The sequence below is a fragment of the Nuphar pumila genome, chromosome 15, assembly GCF_984573655.1.
Source record: "Nuphar pumila chromosome 15, dmNupPumi1.hap1.1, whole genome shotgun sequence".
Taxonomy (NCBI): domain Eukaryota; kingdom Viridiplantae; phylum Streptophyta; class Magnoliopsida; order Nymphaeales; family Nymphaeaceae; genus Nuphar; species Nuphar pumila.
The window spans coordinates 40,329,616-40,347,002 of record NC_143263.1 but is presented as its reverse complement, the minus strand read 5'-3'; the positions used below and the strand labels follow the sequence as shown (position 1 = coordinate 40,347,002).

At 36.8% G+C, this 17,387-nt stretch overlaps 1 protein-coding gene and 1 pseudogene across 2 annotated transcripts; both read left to right on the top strand.

The window, feature by feature from the left end:
* Positions 1 to 216: 216 nt before the first annotated feature.
* On the top strand, positions 217 to 1,360 carry LOC149815214 (omega-hydroxypalmitate O-feruloyl transferase-like; annotated as a pseudogene).
* Positions 1,361 to 11,371: 10,011 nt separating this feature from the next.
* LOC149815213 (uncharacterized) lies at positions 11,372 to 15,648 on the top strand. 2 transcript variants are annotated; one of them, XM_089989542.1, is made up of 3 exons: positions 11,372 to 11,581; positions 14,171 to 14,617; positions 15,249 to 15,648. In XM_089989542.1, the coding sequence occupies exons 2-3, from the start codon at positions 14,201 to 14,203 to the stop codon at positions 15,369 to 15,371; spliced, it is 540 nt and encodes a 179-aa protein (XP_089845668.1). In that variant the 5' UTR covers positions 11,372 to 11,581; positions 14,171 to 14,200; the 3' UTR covers positions 15,372 to 15,648. The 2 variants fall into 2 exon arrangements, with proteins under 2 accessions (XP_089845668.1, XP_089845667.1); XM_089989541.1 differs by having other exon boundaries at positions 11,372 to 11,681.
* Positions 15,649 to 17,387: the final 1,739 nt, after the last annotated feature.

Here is a 17,387-nt window from a genome sequence, read left to right as displayed (position 1 = left end):
TCTTTATATTGTTTAAATTGTTCAAACCTGAGTTGAAGGGAAGATCGAGCTTGATCAATTATAAACAAAAAATATTCTACTCTAAAATATTCTTCACTTGATAGTGTTACATCGTCACTACCACTTTCATCAAATTGTTTCTTTCTTCGGGTTATGCATTTTTCTCAAAATTTAGGTTCAAACCTCATGCCACTTGCTAGTTTCTTAGCTTCATCCATGGCACTGAAAAATCCACATTCTCTATACTCATCAAGAAATACAATAAGTCCTTGTAAGAGGTTGACTGCAATGTCAATATCCATACTTTCAGACTGAAGAAACTTACTGACATTATTAACTGCATATAACAATTTGTACCAAATCACAATTGATGACTTGGGCAGGCTACATGGTACGAACCCGGCATGGGACCCGCTCATCTACTGGTTTCCATCGAAAGGACCGTATGAGGTCATAGGCATGCCTCTGGTCATAGCTCAAGTGACCTTGTTTTAGTGCGGTGGGTTTAGCATGGGCTTGCGCCTATGTCATTGTCTATGTGATGGAATTGGTGCCATGCAGTTTGTGAGTGCATGGGCTCAGGCAGCAAGGGACCCTACCAGCAGCATCATGTCCCCTAGTTGGGGTAGAGAGTGCTTGAAGCCAAAAGTACCGCCTAGGGTTCAATATCCCCACACTGAGTTTGCCCAAATTGATGATACCTCTAACTTGTTCTCCATACTGAGCCCAGCTGACCTAGCCCAAAAGTGCTTCCTCATTGATGCCCACTTCCAGGCTCAGCTCAAGCAACATGTCCAAACCTCCGGCGGAGCTCAATTTACAACCTTTGATGCAATGGCGACACACTTATGGCAGTGCTGGGTCAAAGCCCTAAATGTGTTTCCTAGGTCCCAACTCATGTGGTTGACCGTTTTGGTCAACGCTAGGGATAAACTTAGAGATCCACCACTAACAAGGGGCTACTATCGCAATGTGATTGGGGTGGCTTGTACCACATGCACAGTAGCAGAGCTAGTTGATCAGCCTCTGGAGGATGTGGCTAGGCTGGTGAGGGAAGCTAGACTTGCAGTTGATGAGGGATACATACGTTCGATGATCGATTACATTGAGCTAGCTCGACCCAAGCTCGAATTCACCGGGAAGTTGACCATCACAACATGGACAAGGTTTTCGCTGTTATAAAACAGCGGACTTTGGGTGGGGCAAGCCAAGGTATGATGGCCCTATTGACCTGTTGCCAACACCACAAGTATGCTTGTTCTTGTCAGTGCCAGAGGGTGTATCTTCAAGCCCTGGCTCAATCATGGTTTGCATATATGCTTGCCTAAATGGTCAGTTTCTAAGTTCAAACAGTGTCTAGTGATGTATTTGGGCACGGAACAAGATGAAGTTGAATGAAATCTACCTTCTTAAGCTCTACTGAAATTTGGTAATTTGCTTATATATCACTATGAGTGGTTTTGTAATTATTTCATAAATGAGTTCAACAAAAACTAATGTCCTATAGAATCAGGATTTTGAAAAGGTTCATTTTCTTAGATTTATAACCCTACCGGCACGAAGACCTGGTCGTGCTGGCTCAGCCTGCCATACCTATGGTCGTCCTGCCGGCAGCGTAAAACTCGGAGGCTAGGACCCCTGCCCCCGGGGCCTATGGGAATTAAACCTTGACTGTCCTTCTAGCAGCCAAGGCCCCACCCCAATATGCCAACTCCCCTTGGAACTTGAAAAGGTTCATTTGCATTCAGGATTTGGAAATAAGGTCTATGATTCCAACATCTGTGGAATCTTTTTATGAAGTTGTGTTTTGTTGCACAATATATATCAAGATTTTCAGAGACCTAGATGTGGTTGTTTCAGTTGGAAAAAGAAACTGCTTGAGTTTGAGCTGAATGATTCCTACACTACAGCAAAAAGTGAATGTTGATAAAGTTGTTGCACGTTTGCATCCACGTCCAATTCATGCATACAAATATGGAACTGGATCTAAGTTGCTTCATCACCACCACCGTGAAAGCAGGCTACATCATACCAAACGTGACTCATATATGCCACTCCAATTCCAGTAGTGTCCAGTGGGTCCAATTAGAATCTAACAAACATAAGAAAACAAACACTATTTTGGACCCATGTCAATATGTAATGTGGCATGGTTGGGATCCGGATCCACACACCAACCCACTTTCACCTAGAAAGCTGAATACCTTGAAGGCATTTCAAAAGTTTATTTGTGACAGAAGAATAAGAAATCTGTGAATTTTATGGATCTTTTGCAGTCTCAGGTTTGGTGACTGAATTTCAATCTTTGTCACAAAGATACTCGTACGACCTGCCGTATGAGACGAGTTTTTTTATTTTTTTTCAAAAATAGGTTACAATGAAGTAGCTTTTTTTAATAATCATATTGTCCTCACAATTTACTGAAAACCTTCTTATACCTAATTTTTTTATTTTTAACTTTTTAAAGACATTTTTACCCTTCACATTAGGCCAAATGCATGTTGTCTGAAGGTCTCACCATCTCAATAAAAAAGCGATTCTCATGTATATTTCGTGGACCTGATGAAATTTGCTTAAAAGAAATTGTAAACTTGGCTAAGTTGAATCTCGACAAAGGAGATTTGTATATCAAATGTATGCATCTTCTGAGGTTCGCAAGCCCCTATGTGAACCTTCTATAATTGAAAAGTTTTAGTTCGGCATATCAAATTTGTATATATGATATTCGCATAGACGCCATGCCCACTTTCTTTAACTAAAAACCCGCTTAAAGTCAAGATGTACGTCCGCAAATATATGTTCGACCTTCACAAATCTGAATTGTGAATGTCTCTAAACTTCACATATTTTTTTATTCGAGCTCTGTAGGTTCGCATCACACATTTGCGAATGTCAAAACCTTTGTAAAACTAATATAAAGTCTGATGTACGTTCACCAATGTGTGATGTGTGTCCTGACTTTCACAAACATGTGTTGTGAACGTCCTTACTTTTGCATGTTTTTTTATTATAAGTTTGAGTCACACATTTGTAGATGTCTCAATCTTTGTGTACATAACGTGTGAGCATCCTTTAAAATTGCATAATGTCTGGACGTACATTCACAAAAGTAAGACATTCACAAAAAATCTCACATTTGCAAGCATTATATGTGGGACTCATGTTTATGCAAAACAAATATAATAAAGATGTAAATGTCCTCCTGACATTCGCGAGAAGACTCGTGAACATCTTCTATATATGCAGAACTTTTAACTTCAGTTGCAGACATTTTGAATATTTACATATTCAACATGAAATTCACAAATATTCTCATGACACTCTACGAATCTCCTCGTCCCACGTGTAACATTTGTGAACCTTTGTATGAGCATAAACTGTGACACTTAGTATGTATCAAAGCTTTGTTTCTCATATGAGAACCATGTTTTCATAAAATTAGGGTTCTTAAAAAGAGTTTCGGGTTCCCAACTAGTGTAGTCTTGTAGTCACCCTAATTTTGATTGTCATAACATGCCAGGAGTCATATGTCAAAATCCAATATTTTTTTACTTATTTCAAAGTTATGCTAACTTTAACTTAATTTTTTACCTTCAAAAATAATTTTTTTAAGACTTTTGTCCAAAATATTAATTAAATTAAATAATTTTATGTTTCAAAAAAGTGAAAAATTAGGTCAATTTGATATTCGAGTCAAAAGTTATAACCAAAACAAAGTGACTTATTCAATAAAAAACTTATGTTTTAAGTACAACTCACTTTTAATATTTTTTTATAATCAAAACGATAGAATTTAGTTTTTTACTTAAAAGATAAATTAAATTAGAGGATGTTAGCCTTTCAACACATCAAAATTCACCTCAAAAGGACATTCAAAAAGAAAGTTATGACCAAAACAAGTTAACTTATTTGCCTATTTTAGGCAATTTTGCTAAATACAATTGGATTGTCGTTAAAAAATTGCTAACAATAAATGATGTGTTATTAGTACTTTTGGAGTATAGTTAGCAACATGTGTCATTAGGAGCATGTGTCATTGCAGACACTTAATTTTTTACGATGCTTAAGGGCTAACATTTTTTGAATATTTTTTGAGGTTTTAAGGTGAAGATATCTAAAGCCTTAGGTCATTCAACACCTCTTAGCTTAAAAAAACCTTAGAATTCTAGGAAAACCCCAAAATTCTCTCATTTCTTTTGGACGGTAAAGACTCTTTATCATCCGATGGTGGGATGACAAAGACTCTTTACCATTTGGTATCGAGATAAAAAAGTCGCTTTGCTATCCAGTGTAGGACGACAAAGACACTTTACCATCCGGTGTGGGATGGCAAAGTCACTTTGTCATCCGTTGTCCGGGCGAGTGTCCAGACTGTGTGGGATGGCAAAGATTCTTTGTCGTTCGGTGTCGAGATGACAAAACCTCTTTGTCCTTTGGTACCACAAATATGGGAATAAGTTGCAAGGCTTATCCCTATCCTAATCATCCAAGGTGCATTTTTCAAGCATAACTCTTTATGGATGTGTTTTATCCCTTCTTTGAGATAAGCACAAATCCATTTAGGTTGGATCATAATCTAATTTTTTTTTTACCTGAATCATGTCCTTAATTCCTATAAATAAGGGTTGACCCTAAGAACTTGATCATCTGAAAATTCCTTGTCTGAGTGTTTCTTTAGAGAAAATGCATATCTTAGCCTTGCCCTCACTTTGTCTCTCTCTCATCTTGATTCCTAAATTGTGATACCTACAAGGAGGTACTATTGGACCAAGGAGAGGTCATTCTTGAATCATCATAAACACCCCAAGGGGGGCTTGGCTAGGAAAAGTTTACCGGTTAAAGCTCAAAAGATAAACATGTCAAAAGTTTGAAAAAGGTAATTTTCATATTCATTTGTTTGTTCATTCATTCATTTCAATTTTATATTCATTTTTTTTATTTCTTGCATGATTAATTATACATCATCTTGATCGAAATTGCATATACCATTTTATGAGTAGTTTAGATCCTTCACATGGATTTTATCGATAGTGAACTTTCAGCTATGAACATCAAACTTGCTTATGCTTTACCTTCTCATAGAAGATGGCTAAAGCTTGAAATGAGTGTCCAATATCTTTTAAATGAATTTGAAAAGGGTTTTGTGAAAATGAGATGAGTACATTTTCTTTTGTCATAAAGTTTTTATTAACAAATTTTTATGATCATGGTTGGACACTGTATTTTTTTATCTTTCATAGTTTAAAAATTCATTATTTAGGAGATTTGAGGTTCTATGAGATCCAAAATTGTAGATATAATAGCTTTATTTTAAGATTCAAGAGGTTTTATACCAAACAACAAACAAAGTTTGTTCTCTGAGATTGAAACCACAAAAAAAATCTACCATCATGGTCTAAATTGACAAAACTTTTGCCTCCAGGAGCTTAGATAACAATTACTTTGTCGTTAGGGACTCGAATGTCAAAAATCCTTTGTTGTTAGGGTCCCAAACGACAAAACCATTTTGTCATTAGGGACTCAAATGACAAAGATTTTGTCGTCCAAGACAAAAAAGGAAATCATCAGAATGATAACATAGCCCATTTTTTTGCCTTTCGACCATTGTATCATTGAACAACTTTTTACATAGAATTTTTTAATCTATCAAAAGATTTCCAATCAGCTTTGGAATTGTTTCCTTTGGTGGCTGCATTGGACATGCATGATCCACTTTTTAAGGAAGAATAAAATTTGGAATGAATGGATTTTGAACTAGATCCGATAAGACCGCCTTTTTTTACTATTTTTGCAACTTTTCTTCATGCAATCTTGCTTGCTGGTAGTACTTCATGTTGTTGGTAGGATAATTGGCCAATAGTTCAATTTAAAGCTCATAACAAAGGCCAACTATGAAGGTCTCTATCAAGGCCTCTTGAGACCAATCTTGTACCAAGTTGTTGAGTCGTTCAAACTCATATTGGTACTTCATCACGATGCCCATTTGATGGATTTTTTGAGAGGGATACATTGTGATTGACATAAGCAATAGGCCCAAAACACAATACTAGGGCACATGAAAATGCATCCCAACTGGGCACTCCTAGGTTCATTTTGAACCAATGGTACCAATGCACTGCATCATCTTCCAAATGGATGTAGGCAATTGAAACCTTCTTCCTTTTTGAGGTTTGCATTACCTAAAAGTCTTGTTCCACCTTGAAAATCCAGCTGATTGGATACTTGTCATCGAATGAAAAAAAAAATAAATGGGGGCACTGCATATGGTTGCGCTTCCATCGAGTTTTTTGAATGGTTGTTATGGTTATCCAGTCTATGTTGGTTAGACCCTCTAGAATTTTCATAGGCTTGATTGTTTATGAACTCACGCACCATGGTAGCTAGATCATTGATTTTGTCATTCAATTCATTCATTTGGTGTTAGGTTTTCATTCTCAAGGATTTCACAAGTTTCTAAGCTCCACGGGTCACCATAGTTTTAAGACAGGCTGGTCGATTTGCAGAACAGGGTGTTGCCATCAAGGTTATGTTGTCGGTTCGAGGGTCTAGGTGAGGATATGAGTCGGGTAAAAGGGTTGGTCTTGATGTTTGATGTCTAAAGTAAGGTGAAGGTATTTGTTTTTTTTTTTTTGGGGGGGGGGGTCAGAATGATTTTAAATGATGAAAAATAACTATACTATGCCTGGTGGTTCTATGACATATTCAAGATTCATCAGTCGTAGTCGAGTATGTCTGGTATTTCGGTTATAACTCAGGACTGAGATTTGATTTTTCCTGAAATTTCATATTTTTTACTGTAGGGTCGTCAGATGGAAGCGATCGAAAGTCATCTCTAGGTTCAACATTAGGCTCTGTAATAGGTCTGTGAACAGTTATGACCCATCTATAATGTGGAGGGACCCGAGCTCAATGGGTATCAGATCTGAGTTTAAAATTTTTACCTACAATTCTACAAAGATTGATGAGTCACGATGATTTTTTAATGATTTTTAGGCCTCTGATTTGTCCAAAAAAAATAAATATGGGAATCATAATTATTTCTCTCCAGATATACAAAAAATAGGCAAAATGTATGACTGTCTTGGGACAGGCAGATCAACGCATATACTACTTTAATCGAGGCAAAACAATATTTGATTTGGGAGCTTTGGGTGTGAACAATATTTACCCAAATTTTTAAATTTGGTTTCGTCTGTTGTAGATCGGGGTTGACCGAACACGTTCAGGTGTTCAAACAAGACTGGATCTAATCGCTACAATAGCTTTGGACGCCGAGCTTGTGTCTAAATAATCACAACCTTACATCGTGCATAGATTAGTGATTCGTCTACTCCGAGATGGCCATAAGAAAGGGGTTTGACCTTGAAGAATGTCAAATGACAGATTGAATGGTGTTATGCTCCCAAACAACATAGATCTTTGTTTTAAGTAGATTCAACGGTTAATCGCCATATCTAATGGTAGAAATGTTGGATCATGCTTCGATCTTCACTCGAGAAACCGAAGATGGCCTGCTATGATACCAAATGGTAGCAATTCCAAGGTTGCAGAAGACATGAGAGAGAGGGCTTGTGGGAGCATGAAAGAGAGAGAGCGGGGGAGGGGTATGGTAGGCATGAATGAGAAAGAAAAAGGGAGGGAGAGATGAGTTTAGGAAAGGGGATCCAAGTTTTTGAAAAGTGAGGGAAACGAAGGAGTCTCCTTTGAAAATATTTTAAAAGAGTAAATCTCTTTCAAAGGAAGAATCAATTCCTACTAAAAAAAAAGTAGGCTTAGATTGAGAAAGACTCAATTGAATTTGAAATGAAAATACAATGCTTACACTTAGTTATATACAAGTTTTTATAGAGCTCATTCACCTCACTGTTTTCACCTTGGGAATTAATTTTAGGAGAGATTGTCTCCCTAAACAAATGATGAGCTTACCCACAGGAGGCATAAAGACATGTAATGAACAATAGGCCTGTATAGAGCATTGAGAAGTAAAAGAACTTTTTTTTGCCTCTTTACAATTATATCCTTCTCAGTATCTCGTAATACCCTATACTTTTACTTGGATGGTCAGATCCATAAGAACCTAATAAGAGACATCCAAACATACCCCAAATAAAAAGTAATCTTGAGGGTAGGACCAGATGATATATATATATATAATGGAAGATCATCAAACCAAATGAATGTCCAAAATCTATATTCAATGATGAACAAACAACTTTCCTTCTTTGATGTTTGGCCATTTCATCGATTAGACCTTATATATTTATTCTTTATAATTTATTTAGTAAGAAATATACTTTACACTAAAATTACAATATCTAGAGATGTTCTTTCAAAACATGAAAATTTGATAGCTCACAATGCATTTAAAATACAATACAAAGTATTGTGAGCCATCAATTTTCAGCACTTAAAAGAATATATTGAAATATCATAAATTCATACTCTAAAACATATTTCTAATTAAATAAATAATAAAACTTTATTATATAGGTTTTGATCAATGAAAAACTCGATCACTAGAGAAAAAGCGTCATCCAATCATTATTGGTTGTAGATTTTGGAGTTTCCTTTGCTTGGAGGGTTTTCCTCTCTCTCTCTCTCTCTCTCTCTCTCTCTCTATATATATATATATATATATGTATATATATATATATAGAGAGAGAGAGAGAGAGAGTAATTGGTTTCTCCTAAAGTTAAGTTAGATAAATTAGACCCACAGATGTGTTCAACATGATCCATTTGCCAGGAATCAACTGTCGGATTATGTTTTTTCAATAAAAAAAGATTTTGTAAGCTTTAAAATTTATTAAAATTCTGAATGTTGACTTTCGAATCTTTATAAAATCTGCTCACATATAATCAGATGATTCAAAAGCCAATTTCTACTAAACCGATCATATAGATCACATTTGTAAGGCCAGATTCTAAAAAATATATAAAATTTGAACTGTGATCGTCCACAGGAGTTGAGAAACCAATCAATATATATATATATATATATATATATAGTTGAGATAATCACATATGTATTTGAATTAAGACTCGTTTTTTTTGTGTTTTTTAAGTAAATCTCACCATACAGGCATTATCTAAATGGTCCATTTAATAGGGATCAGCTATTGGATTACCGAATTCTCACATCTTTTCCAACAATTCAAAATGGACAATCATAAATGCATCAAAATCCAATGACATAAAAAACATCATTTTCATCCTAAAAATGTGATCCAAAGATCGAATCGACTCAAAACAATTTGCAACTATGTGATCTTATTTTTAGCTAAATTTTATTAATCTTTGAAAAAAAGGACCAAAAACACTTTCAGATTACCTTTCTAAAGGCAACCAAAAATTCTTTCTTAAGTTAATTGTCAAGTATTGAAAGGACATGGATGTCATTTTGAAAGCGGTCAGAAATATCACACATCCCATCGCTCCACCAATAAAAGAGAGGGGAGGATGGTGTATGTTCTCCCCTGATGATTCACTGAATCCCGCGTATGTGTTCGGGGGTCCGAATAAGCGCCACGTATGTAAGCACATGGGGCTCCTATTCCCGTGTATGTTGACATCACTTAGCATCGAAGTCTGGTGCGGTTGCAAAGACTTAAGTACCCTTTCTTGCTATTCTTTCCATAAAATGACGGTTTGAGAAAATAACAAAAATGTCCTTCATTCAAAAAAAGGAAAACAAACTGTTCAAAAAAAGGACAAACATGTCCTCCATCCAGAAAGTCGAGGATGATGTTGACTCTTCAAAGTCTACACAGTGAAACGAACCTTAGTCGGCGACCCGATGGTGATTCAGCGAAACAATGGTGAGCCGACGATCCGATGGTGAGCCGACGAAACGATGGTGAGCCGGCGATCCGATGGTGATCCGACGAAACGAACCTGAGCCATCAAAAATGTCTTTTTAAACTTTTCGTTGTCATCTTTTTCTTTTTCCTTCTCCGTAAAACATTATAAAACCCTCTCTCTCTCTCTCTCTAGAGAAGAAATCAAGAAAGGCAAAGAGTCGGCAATCCGATGGTGATCGTCATCCTCTTTCTACTAGCAGTGACTGGAATGATGCTCTCGTCCAACGGACAACCGACTGTGGCAGCTCCTCCTCCGCCTTCGAGGGATACCTACAACGAAATCTTCCTCTAGTACACCTACAACGGAGTACAGCCTTCGGCTTCCCCATCATGAACCTCAAGACTGCCATCGGGATGGCTGGCGACTACATCCTAATCACGACAAAGTTTGTGCTCAAGGGGGTGGTGTTCGGCATCGCGATTTATGAAAATCGCGTAGCGCAAAAAAAATGACAAATCGCAAAATCGAGTAGCGATTTATGAAAATCGTGTAGCAAAAAAATAAATACATAAATGAAAAATCACTGCATGATTTTTGTAAATTGCTATATCGAGTAGCGATTTACGAAAATTACGTAGCAAAAAAAATAGCAAATCACTATGTGATTTTTGTAAATTGCTATATCGAGTAGCGATTTACAAAAATCACGTAGCAAAAAAAATGACAAATCGCTAAATCGAGTAGCGATTTATGAAAATTGCATATCGAAAAAAATGACAAATCGAGTAGCGATTTATGAAAATCACAAAGTGAAAAAAAAAACAGAAAATTCGTGGAAAAAGGTGTTACGAAAACCTCTAGTAAGAAACAACTGAAGGAAACATGAGCACCACGATTAAATAAAATACTTTATTACTTTTTTTCGATAGTTACAAGAGGGAAAGAAAATAAAAAATTTATACAAGGTTCCCAAAAAATTTGGTTCGGGAAACCCGCGTCGAGGGAGCCCTCAGACCCTCCTTCTGTAAGGGCAAAAACTTTGAATCAGGCTCCACAACTCATCAAGTTGAATGATGTTACCCACGCCGAGGGAAACTCCCAGACCCCCTCCTATAAGGGCAAAAACTCTGAATTAGGCTCTACAACTCATCAAGTTGAACGATGCTACAGTCAGTATGCAGGTCAGTCGGTATTTAATAGAGCAATGTAGGATCGTCTGCTGGATGTGCACAAAAGCAAAAAAAAAAAAAAAAGGAAGAGAGAGTGAGAGGGTTGATGTTCATGACCTTCTCTAAAAAAAATTTTTCTTCAATAATCCTACAGAGATTGAGTCTTAAATAATCATCTTCGAAGTATTTAAGTCTTTACAACCACTTCTTTTTAAGAATCATCATTTTTTTTAAGACCATGCTTACTTTAAGTGGTCTCTTTGGGGACCGCCGAACATGAGATGCAGGCCCCCGGGGATGGGGGATACGGACATACATATAAACCTTCTTCGAAAAGAGAGGCAGGCCCCACCCCCCATCATTCATCATCACTGTCAAACCTCTCTCTTTCTCTTCTCTCTCGATTGCCACCCAATTGAAATTCGCTTTCTTCAGGAAAGAAGCTCAGGCTTCCCCTTGTTCTCACCACACTGGCTTTTCTTGAATCTCTCTCCCTTCCGATTCATTTCGAGAAATTGAAGGTGGGAAAGAAGCTCAGGCTTCCCCTTGTTCTCACCACGCTGGCTTTTCTTTAATCTCTCTCCCTTCCGATTCATTTCGAGAAATTGAAGGTGAAAAGATCACTATCAAGTCTCTCTTTTGACTACCAAGTTTGGACTTTGATCTCCTCTGCACATCATTTTATGGTGTAACATCCAATTGCTTGACCATGTGAGAGTTTCGGCAGTCGCTTTTCTTTTCTTTTTTTCATTTCCCCTTTTTTTTTACTTTGATCTCTGTCAACAAGAATGGCATCAAGTTTGTAGAATCAATTTGTTTTGAAATATCTAAAATAATAATTTTCATTATAATCATAGTGGGAAACTGTAATTTTGCTTATCATGTTTCTATTCTTATACAGCAATGTGATCATGTTGATCATCTTACTTTTGGTGCTTTAGAGTGGATTGATTAGGTGGATATCTTTAATCTTGCACTTTTTTGTATTAATTTGGTTGTGTCACGTCCATGGTTTCATCTTATACATGTTCTACATTCAAATCCCTCGATGATTGGAGAAAATTATCTCCAATAGTTAATTTTTTGCAGTATTTCTAGTTTTTGCCAAGTTTAGTATCTCTTAGCAATATTTGCTTGAAGAAGGACATTTTTATTACGATGCATACGTGATATATGTAATGGTTGGAGGTTATAATTTTAGCTGAATTTAATAACCCAACATGGAATATTGCAATGTTATTTATTATAATTATAATGATTTCTTATCATTTTTCTGTGGTCTGATTCTTTGTTAGCAATAGCGAACATGTTGGTTATCGTAGTTTGTTACTTGGGATACATAATTATTCAGAGCTTCAATCTCGTGTTTTGGTTGATTAACATGGTTATACCAATTTCATATTTTGATTTGTTTTTTTTTAATTTTTCCTTTTCAGTGATCAATTTTCTTGATCAAAGGAGAAAAATCTGGACATCTTTGCAGTGTTTTGCACTCAAATAACAGAACGCTTGTGTTTGTTTCCTTATATTGACATTGGTATCTGTTAGCAAGATTGACATGGAGTGGTGATTGATTGTGAGTCCAGTTTGCATGTGTCATGGTTGGAAATAGTATCACTAGATTATTCCATTACCTAAGATTAATCTTTGTTAATTTTTTAGCATATCCTTTGTCTTTAGTGGCAATAGTCAACATATTGGTTTTTTTACCCATTTCATTTGTTGATCTTTTCGTTTTTCTTTTTTCTGTCTAATTTTCTTTCCTTGGGAGAAATTTGGTAAAAGTTTTGGAGTACTTGATGTTTCAAGTAATTAGAATTTTATTTCTCTTTGCTCTAGAATTTAGTCTTTGTTGCTACGAATTCAGCAATTTACTCTCTTCCACTGAAATTGACTTGGAGTGGGCAGTTTGCAATCTCTTAATAATGGATATTGCCTGAAATAGGCCTTGTATATATGCCTGAGTTTAGAACTTTACCGAATCAAGCATGAAGGTGTCAGTCATTATTTATTTATTATTGAAGGTTTACTTTTATTGGTTATATCAGTGAGAAAGGACATGCTGATCTGATTCAGGTTATGCTTATAGCAAGTTTAGTTTGTGTTCATCATTTGGTCATGGCTATATCGTTATTGCAACTGTGGCCACTTGGAGAACCTTTGATATTTTTTATGGGAGTCATTTGAGAACTCATGTGTGCCACCTGCTAAAAAGATGCATCCAACTCAACTGAAAGAATCTGGAACTCTTAACAGAAGAATGACAGATTGCTTATTTAGCTCTGCTACCATTTTTTCATTTCTTTATTCCTTCTTCTAAGGAGGGATAATGTGTTATGTCTAAAGTCTAAACATATTTTTCTATGTTTTCTTTGTTGTCCTTGGTGAGTTTACTACAAAACCAACTCACAAGCAACTATTTCACTCAAGTTGTTTTTTGTGAACAAACTATTTTACTTGAAGGTGTTCAAACAATGCTATGCCTAGGATTTACTCTAAAAGATGAAATTAATTAAATTGTTCAAAGTCCATGCTTTCTACAAAACTTTCTCAACCCTTTTCTTTTTTCTATTCTTTTTATTTTTCCTCCTTTTGGGTGGTGATGGATTGCAATGTGGCATACCCAATCTGGCCAATGCATCTGTGAATGCAGAACCACTTGGTTAAGTATATTGTGACCCTGCTAGTCCAGCTATTCCTATCTAATCCAGTTGTAGAGACTTTATCTCACTGAGTTTATCTTTTTGGGACCTCTATTAATTTGCATTTCTCGGATATAACTGTGCACCCTTCAGAAATATATGGCTTAGTCTGCATCGTACTGTATTAGCCTTTGCGTCATCCTCCAATTCCATCTTAGATTTTTGGTGATCTACAGGTTGGAACTTGACTAGGAGTGAGAAGGCTACTTCTTTACTCGATGATAAGGCTTACATCTTTTCTTGAACTTTTTTGAAGTGAACTCTGTGGGAGCCGCTACTGTATCAGTTTCCTCTAGTTTCCTGTTATTTTAAGCTTCCCTTTGAGCAGAAATACAATAGTTTCTGTAGTAAATTTTGTTCATGTTGTTATACTGGATATTTGAGCCTTTGAGGATGCTATTTCAACTTTACAGAAAATTTGGAATTCTAAATAGGGAACCAAATGATTTTTTTATATTCTTGAGTTCCAGTAGATTTGATGTCTCACATGATTAGCAGTGCCTTTTGAATGTTGAAAAAGCCAATGCAATGGAGTCCAAGAAGTTTCATCTGAATCCTAACGCTCGAGTTTTCATACCTCGATCCCAACAACTTCCACAAGGCAAAAGTGGAAATTGTGACAGTATTCCTGCAGAGTGGAAAACTCAGGGCGATGCTAATGCCCAAACTAGTGATATTCCTTGGGGGGGCAATGTACTATCAGATATTAAACCATTTGGTTCAGAAGAACTTTCACAGATGGCTCATGAATTTCTGGATATGATGGAAGAACCGGTTCCAGCTGAGGGTAGCGAGCAGCAGCCCAGCATCAGGCTCGATGATCCTTCTGTTATGAGCTCTTTAGCTGCTAAGTTTCCTGGCTACTCAGAAGAATCCATACTTGACGTGTATGCTGCAAATGATGGAGACATGGAGTCTACAATTGATATGTTGACCCATCTGGAGGTATGCAAGAAAAGCTTATATATGTTGACCCATCTGGACGGACGTCATTCCTTCTACTAATATCCAGCATTTCCATGGCCAGAAACCAATGGGAGTGTGCCCTTTCACACTGATGCCTTTGGTACTAATAGCTGGGTCAATTTTAGACTCAAAATTTTCTTTCACCAGCAGCATCTAGCATGCATGCTGGATGGTGCCAGGTATCAGTATAATGTGACATGGACATGACACGCTCTTATGCAAACATTTTCTTTGCACACACACACACAATGAGAGAGAGACCGCTGGGTGCAATTTGGAGCTGGCACACCTACAACCGATAGATTGCTCAAAACAACTCCACTGAGCGAGACCCGTCATTTGATTTTCACACAACTTGATTGCAGCAAAAAAAATCCATTACAAATAGCTACAGATGCACAATGACTGGAATGCCTCTTAGCCCATTTATGCAAGCACACATAATCACATAGGCTGACATAAAACGACCTATGAATGCTTCACATGCACATCAGCACATCTTTGCTTGTGCTTTGGCTGTGATTTCGTTGAGTTTTATGGGTTCTTTTTCTTTTCTATCATTCATTAAATGATCTGTTGACATATTTGATCATCTGCATTATGTTTACAGACATTTGGAATTGTGGATAGCCTTCCTGACACACTCGGCATCGGTGACACATCGACTTCTTTGCCTGCAGATGACAAGAAACCCAGTTTCTCAACAGAGCCGGGCACTTCCTCAGGTCATTAGCTGCATCTTGGTGCTGTGGCAGCAAGTCTTCAAGCAATGAACGTGTAGCTTTTCCAACTTCAGGTCCACTCCAGTTTCACAAGGGAATTGAATTGTCAATAAGAAGGAAAAGTGTTACCTGTATTTTTCTTAGAAAAACATGTGAAAATCAGGTCAATCAGGTGTATAATCAATCTGATCATATCAGTAGTTGTTAAGTGCCATTACTCTCAAAATGCAAAAATGATTATGTTTTTTGTGTGCTTTCTCATAACCATTTCTATTTTAGTCTCCCATTTAAAGATGGTTGTTGGCATTTGGCAAATTATTGTGCAGCTTTTTCTTTGACTTGCTCTTATGATACTTTTTATCTAAGTCACACGTACTCGGCAATAAGGTCGATGCACCCGCGTCGACGCGCCCCGATGCGGGTGCGGCTTCGGACAATGGGTGGATATGGTCAACCAAGTGTCGGACTCGGTCAACGCACCGGGGCCGAGTCCGTCCACATTTTAGACTTGGTCAATTTTGACCGAGTCTATTTTTGTTTATTTTTTAGGGCAAAAGATGTATAAAAATTAATTTTTTTAAATATATATATATATAGTCGAGTCTTATTATTGTTATTTATATATATCACTACAAGAAATCAGTGAATTAGCGACGACCCTACTACGTCGCTAATCCGTTGCTAACGTGTTTTGCGACGGATTAGCGTCGAAGTAACGACGGATGGCTTTCATCGCAAAATTATAGTTGCTAATTAGTGATGGAAACTATCTATCGTCAGTTTCGGCGCTAATTTGCGACGAATTAGCGAACAACAAGTTTCGTCGCAAAGTCGTCGTTACTATACGAAGATTTTGGTTTTGCAACGGATTAATATCCATCGTTAATGTTGTCACTAATATAGCGACGAACCCAGTGACGAATTAAGATTCGTCGCAAAAACAATGACCAACTAGTAAATAGCAACGAATTAAAATTCGTCCCTAATTCGTCGTTAAGTTGCATGCTGATACCAAATAGCGACAGATATTTTCATCGCTAATTCGTCTCAAAAAAGGAAAAAAATAAAAAAATGTTTAAAACATAAATATCGAGAAAAAATTTCTCGTAATATAATTTTTATTTTTTGTATAATTTATATTTTTCTGTCAAAACACATATAAAAGGAAACTAAAACAATTAATCGATCCACTACAAAATTTGTAAGTTATAATTATTTACAATTGAGCGACACATTGTACTAGATAGGCCTGGAGGCACTGTACTAGATTATGCATATGAACCAATATGAGAATTTCGTTGGGGCGTTCACTACTGAGCGACGCACTGTACTAGTTAGGCTCGGAGGCAGTGATAAATGGGCAAGGGTTGCTAGGTCGTCACCCAGAAGCGACACATCACACCGACGCCCAGGTGTGGTGTCAAATAGGCAAGGGTTCTCTCAATTTGATGGACGGGTGGGGGTAAAAAAGATAGTTCAAGAACATAAGCTTAGGTTAGCCACTTGGAACATAGGGTCTTTAACGGGTATGCTGGTAGAGTTAGTAAATGTTATGGGTAGGAGAAATATTGATATTTTATGTCTACAAGAGACCAAATGGGTAGGTGAGAAAGCAAAAGTGATAGAACCTTGGGGATATAAGATTTGGTATACAAGAATAAATAGGAATAGGAATGGAGTAGGGATTGTTATTAGTCGTGAGCTTATAGATAACGTAGTTGAGGTCCGTAGGAAGGGTGATAGGATTTTACTTATTAAATTAGTATTAAGTACGAATATTATTAATGTTATTAGTGTTTATGCACCTTAAGTAGGTTTAGATGATTCCATTAAGTGTTGATTCTGGGAAGATTTAGATGGAGTAGTACAAGGGATATCGTATGGAGAAAAGCTTTTTATCGACGGTGACCTAAATGGATATGTAGGCATTAGTCGGGATGGATTTGAAAGTATTCATGGAGGCAATGGTATAGGAGAAAGAAACGAAAGTGGAGAAAGGATTTTAGATTTTGGTTTGTCCTATGATA

What these genes read in the sequence shown, in the direction of transcription:
- LOC149815213 (XM_089989542.1), top strand. Translation starts at nt 14,201, where the DNA reads ATGGAGTCCAAGAAGTTTCATCTGAATCCTAACGCTCGAGTTTTCATA. An exon ending in ATATGTTGACCCATCTGGAG is followed by an intron (nt 14,618 to 15,248) that starts GTATGCAAGAAA and finishes TTATGTTTACAG; the next exon opens with ACATTTGGAATTGTGGATAG.